The sequence below is a fragment of the Rhagoletis zephyria genome, unplaced genomic scaffold (genome assembly GCF_001687245.7).
Source record: "Rhagoletis zephyria isolate East Lansing unplaced genomic scaffold, Rhagoletis_zephyria_1.1 Rzeph_scaffold_00291, whole genome shotgun sequence".
Taxonomy (NCBI): domain Eukaryota; kingdom Metazoa; phylum Arthropoda; class Insecta; order Diptera; family Tephritidae; genus Rhagoletis; species Rhagoletis zephyria.
The window spans coordinates 111,595-117,472 of record NW_016157375.1 but is presented as its reverse complement, the minus strand read 5'-3'; the positions used below and the strand labels follow the sequence as shown (position 1 = coordinate 117,472).

At 35.3% G+C, this 5,878-nt stretch overlaps 1 protein-coding gene across 1 annotated transcript in view; it reads right to left on the bottom strand.

Moving 5' to 3' along the window:
* Positions 1–617: 617 nt before the first annotated feature.
* The window catches only part of fws (Conserved oligomeric Golgi complex subunit 5 four way stop), a 75,005-nt gene continuing 69,744 nt past the window's right edge, over positions 618–5,878 (bottom strand). The window contains exons 3-4 of the mRNA XM_017610221.1: positions 1,875–2,951; positions 618–1,312 (exon numbers count right to left, since the gene is read on the bottom strand). Coding sequence (XP_017465710.1) covers positions 740–1,312; positions 1,875–2,951 — 1,650 coding nt within the window. The 3' untranslated portion in view covers positions 618–739. The remainder of the gene's footprint in view (positions 1,313–1,874; positions 2,952–5,878) is intronic.

Below are 5,878 nucleotides of genomic sequence, written 5' to 3'. Positions count from 1 at the left end.
ACCACCTACACGACGAGGTGAAAATGTTCCCCATAAAGGAGCACAACACAGTGCTCTGCAAGCAATTCCTAGTAGGGAGCCACAGACGTGGATACTCGAACAGACACCTGCTTGCAGAGGAGCCCTCGCCCAGGCACGTCAGGAGGCATCTCTACAAACTGACGGACGAAGTTCAGAGGGACAAAAAGCAACCTCTGGACCCGTCAGCTTATCGACAGGCCCTGAGCGGCATTCACAGGGAGTCAGTCTCAAGTTACGTAGACTCCAGACCTGTGAATGCCGTTCTGGGCACACAACAACCAGACATAGACGAGACGGAGCTTCGTCTGCCTCGGGAGACACGGACCACAATAGCCCAACTTTGCTCTGGCTACTGCAGCAGATTAGATGCAGATATGCAAAGCGAATATCCGAATTTAAATTCCAAATTGTCTGCTGTGTGAGAAAGCGAGATGTGTGTTTTTTTCGCGCCAGCTAATCTTCCGGTTGCCGTCTTTTTTATTTGACAAAAGCTAAGCTGTCATCTTTGTGTTTTCTCTCTATCTTCGCTTACTCGCTGCTATCAAATTCCCTAATGCAGGGTTGCATGGATTGGGCTTTCCTACTTCTACTGAATATAGTTTTTCTTCCCTTGCTCCAGGGATACAGTTATATTTTAAGATAATAAACATAAACATACATTATATCATAAAATCTACATGAAATTAAAAAAAACTACTTTATTATTGCAAGTCAACGGTCATGCCTGTATAGATTTTTCAAAAAAATCCACTATGAGCGGATATAAGTCATCGTATTGTTCACTATTTTTTCTTCTAACTTGATCGCGATAACGTTGCAAGGCTCCAGATATTAGCTCTAACTTTTCACGAACTGATGTGTGACCCTCCAACCACTCGATTAAGCGTTCAGTCGACCAATTTGCGGTAGTATGTGGGCTCTGAAGCTCAGGGCCAGCATGTCCGAATAATAGAAATAATACAATGTAGCTAGGCACCAGTGACTCACTGCCGATGCTCTGTTTTACCAATTCTTCAGGTGGCTGCACTATTAAGAACGACAAAGCACGCAATAATCGAGCAGGGTTTCCTAAATCAGGTAAGTTGGCGCAAATCGGCCTAAGCGCTTGTTCCATGTGGGCACAATCGCTTTTCAAACGTAGTCGTCCCGCATGACTAATAGGACGTAAAATACTTACATTGTGCACGAAGAGTTCTATACACCGTTTGGCCAATTCGTGTCCACACCTTGATACTATTTCTTTGTCTTCGAAATGACCGATATGGTTTACCCAGACGCGACTTATGAATTCCTGAAAAGGAAATGAAACTTGCAAATTATGATAAAAACATAATAAAAGGTCTATTCAATATCAACAATTTTTTACTAATTGTTATCAGTACTTGCAAGTTTTTACTGGAAATGCATTCAATAACCCTAAAAATTTGAAACAGAGAACGAATTCGAGAGCGTAACAACTCAAAAGAGATGCAAATTCTTGCAAGTAAAAATTTTACCAGCAGGAATTCGTAGGTGTTATGAAATAAAGTTATGTAAACAAAGTGTTTAAGAGGATGATTTGATGAATCAAAAATTAGTGAAACGAAAATATAGATGAACAATTTAAATCTAATTTATATTTTATACTTTTATGACGATGGGAAATATTCCCAATCAAAAAGAAAAAAATCGCGCGCCAAAACTGAATCGTCAGACGGTGTCAAAATGGCGTAAGTTACAAGTTTTTGCAGGTTTGCATTAAATAACTTTTTCTGATAATTTTACAAGTACTGGTAACAATTCGTAACAATTTTTTGCTGTCTTGAAAATAGTAGTAAGTTTATGTTCCTTACCTATTTTATAGCAACACTTACCTGCAACTCTTTCATGTACATTGACGGTCCGGAAGTGGAAATCTTTTCTGAATTAAGTCCAGGTTCACGATGCATGCTAAGCAATATAATACTTATGGTTGACAAAATGGAATCCATAATCTGTTGTAGTATAGTACTAATTAAAATATTCGACTGTTCCAACGATTTGACAATGTCTCGCTCTGCAGAAGTCTTTGATTTGGAAAAGTGTACTTTCAAGTCTGACAACATGCGTCGCACTGAGTCTTTATAGTAGTATAGAATGTTAGCCAAGAGCACATTCTGCGTCTGTTGAAAATTTGGAATGTCGACTACTTGTTTAGAATCAGCTCCCAGTTTTATTTGTGCTTCTAGCCTCGTACACAGCTCTCGGCCACAAGAAATAAATACCGCTGCTACTGTGTTTGTTAAGCGTGCATCAATTAGTGCAGCACTTATTTCTGTTGATGCCACTCTAATAAAATTATCCACTGTTTCATTTGAGGGAAGATCGACACCTGCTAAAGAAGCTTTCATATTGGCGGCGCACTTGCTTATGTATCCCACCTCAAATGCAAAGAATATATCTTTTTCGAATAAAAATTCACCACCCAAGCGTTCTTCCAACCCACGCGCTGACGTAAGTAACTTTGCCAGGCCTTCTTGCAACGTTTGTGTTACATGGCCTGGACTCTCAGCAAACGATTTTCGTAGAAGTTTTTGAACTGCTTGCCAAAAATGTTTATGTACATCGTATGATTCGGAGGCATCAAAGCCTAACTGTCTTATTTGATCCAAACTACGCTTCAATAGATTTACTTGTTCGCAACTTTCCGAAAGTTCTTCATACAATAACCAATGCAGAGATTTCCAAAACTTTGCTCTAAAGTTCTGCGTCGTTGTAAGCATTGGAGTTTTTCCAGGACCACGTATGGCAGTGCTTGTTTTCGATGATGCGCTGTTATGAGCATCGACTTTACTCAATAGAGATATGTCGGTTCCAGCGAAACACTCTTTCAGTGATTGTTCTAAGTCAGTTATAAATGTCGCCACTAAGTTCTCTAGCGACTTTTGCAATGTATTGAAATTTTTAAATATCTGTAAAGTAAAGACGTTTGGTTTACAATGAGACGAAATCTCTGAAGTGTGCAAAAATTTTTTCGATGCTCGAGTTTTTTATGGAATAGGTTTTTTTTTGGTTCACAACGATAAATAAAACACCTGCAGCTCGTTTCTGTAACAATTCTCTACCAAGGCGAATTGAGGTATGAATTCGCCGCCCTGTTCTCTTCTGCGAATGAGTAGTAGAGAACAGAGCTGTCAAACTGTGAAATCATTTAAAATTTTAATCATGAAATATTTACAAGCATGATACAAAAAAGAAGGTAGTTTCATTTAATGACATTCGTTGTTGTTGTTAACCATCCGACTTTTAATAAAATTATGACATTTCATCAAATTCATGCTACCTGATCACTAGAAGAAATATTTTTTTTGAAGCGGAAGATTTTATCAGTACTTTCAAAGATGTGGAATATGATGAACTAGAAAATTATGCCGGCTACATGATTTCGAAAATTGGGTTGACAACTAGGTTTCAGAAAGTATGAAGAAAGTGTATACATACTTACATATCGTCGCTTAATACAAAACCGCGTATCGCGTTCTGCAAAACCGCGTAACTGACATTTTTTGCCAAAAATTGGATTTGCTTACACAAGCTCTTGGCTCAAGCCTTATCCATTCGTCCTGAAATGCGATTTCTTTGTAAAAAAGAGAACCATTTTGAAATATGAGTGTTTTTACTCTCTACAAAATAATTTATGCAACCTCACATACGCAGTTGTGCATTTTGTTGATACAGGGTTTTGTACTTTAAGCGACGATCTGTTAGTTGTTTATCGGAGGGCGGTCTGTTCAAGCCGACTTTAGGTGTTTTGCATAAATTAAAAATTTGTGAAATTTAATGAAGATGCGCTAATCACAAAGCCTAGTTTTTTGCAAAATCTTATGAGAAATTTAAGAGTAAATTTGAACCTAAATATAAAAAGTTTTCATTTGGGAAGAAAATTTTTTAGAATTCGATTTTTAAATCGCAAGCTTGCATTCAAAATAAGAAAACAAAAAAAATAACAGAATAATGCGCGCGTGGTTTTTATTACAAAATGAAAAGAGCAATTACGATGAAGTCTCCTTTAATAGTTTACATTTTAAATATAAGAAAATACTCCCATTTATTGTTTTAATATTATCAAAGTGGCAAGGCCGTTGAGTATACTCACAATTTATGAAACTTCAAAAAATTGTATTATCCGTCAAAAGTTGTTTATTGAAACTACCTTCTTTTTTGTATCATGTTTTCAAGTAGGATTTTATTCTTTTTCCTTTTCTCAAGTAGTGTGGCTTATATTTTTTCAATCTACAGCAAGGCACATTAAACAGGTAGTATCAGTAGAGCAAAAACAACATTTGCGTGTATTTTGTTGTTGCTTCTGGTATCGAAAGTGTCAGAAACTGTTCTGAATTTTTTCTTCTAAATCAAAGCGTGCCATGTGAAATACAAAAAATTAATAAAAAATAAAAAATTGAAATTGGAAAAAATAAAAATTGATGCAACTTTCTTTCCTAGTAAATTTGTTTGCTTCTCGAAGCATTGATCCATCCTTTGCAAGGCCCAGTAATCAGCGGTCGTGCTGCCGAGTTGGGCGAACGTTCCAAAAGCTGCTATTCAATCGCTTGTTTTGTATGGAAAAAGGTTTCACATGCAAATGGATTTTAACAATTCAGAATTTTTGTGAGAAAAAATTAAAAATATTTGACATTTTCGAGACCAAATAATTTGAAAATAAATCAAATCAGCTGCTCTACTGATACTACCTGTTCAATGTACCTTGATCTACAGTCATTCAAAAAAAAAAAATTAATTTCACACAGCAAGGTGGTAAATACCTGAATAAAAAACTGAGAATACTGAAGTAAACAGAATTCAATACTGAATTAGCTTCCAGATAAATGAACACTTTGCTATGTGTGCATTCTCTAATTCAGTTCCAATCAAATTTTATACACTAAGAAAAATAAGTAAGTTTAGATGATGGAATAATGAGGTGTATGAACTTTTAAACGATATTGACATACGTGTCGCGTATATATCAATGCACAGCGGCCACGCGGGCTAAGCCATGTCCTACGAATGGATGCTTATGCTTGGACTCCTCCACGCATGAAACGCAGTTTGATGCACATGAACAGATTGTACAAATTTATAGTTTTGGTTGTTTAAAAACTGAGTGTAAAATGTTCCAAGACAATTGGTATCTATAATTTTTTTCTTTAAAAGATTGGTAAATATGCAGAACGTGAAATAATTATGCATAACAACCATGATTCAATAATACAAGGTTGTGTAATTTGTGACAGCTAAAATTTGACACTCCTTTATCTAGATTTGTATTTTGGAAGTAGGAGAAAGGGGAAGAATGTGATCGTCTTTTGCGAAAACGGTAGTAGAATGGTACTACAAAAAGTACGCAAAGTAGAAGTAAAATGTGTATTATTAATTCTATGAGAATTTGCAATATATTTTTTTTTTTTGCTCATTTCAACCATGCCAAAATTATTTGGCGCAAGTAAAAAATGAAGACGTTCTAGAAGGTTAAAGTTCAGCTTTTAGATATTTTAAATATTAATACCTTATGAACTATATAACCGATTAAAAAACTAATGACGTCACCATAAAGATAATTAATTTGTTCTTCAGCTGATGTACATAATTTATAGCTTTTTGTATTTTTAAACCAAAACCACTAAAAAACGAACAAATGTTATTTTTCCATGAAATAACCTTTTTGTAAAAAAAACGACATAATTAATGGTAAAGAAATTTATATTATTTAGAAAGTACAAGTTATTATCTTTAATTCGATATTACATATTTTATCATGATCTACTTTTGGGTTTCAACAATTTAGTGATAATAAAAAATACAAATAAACCTATTATATTTTCTTTATTTTTTACCTGCG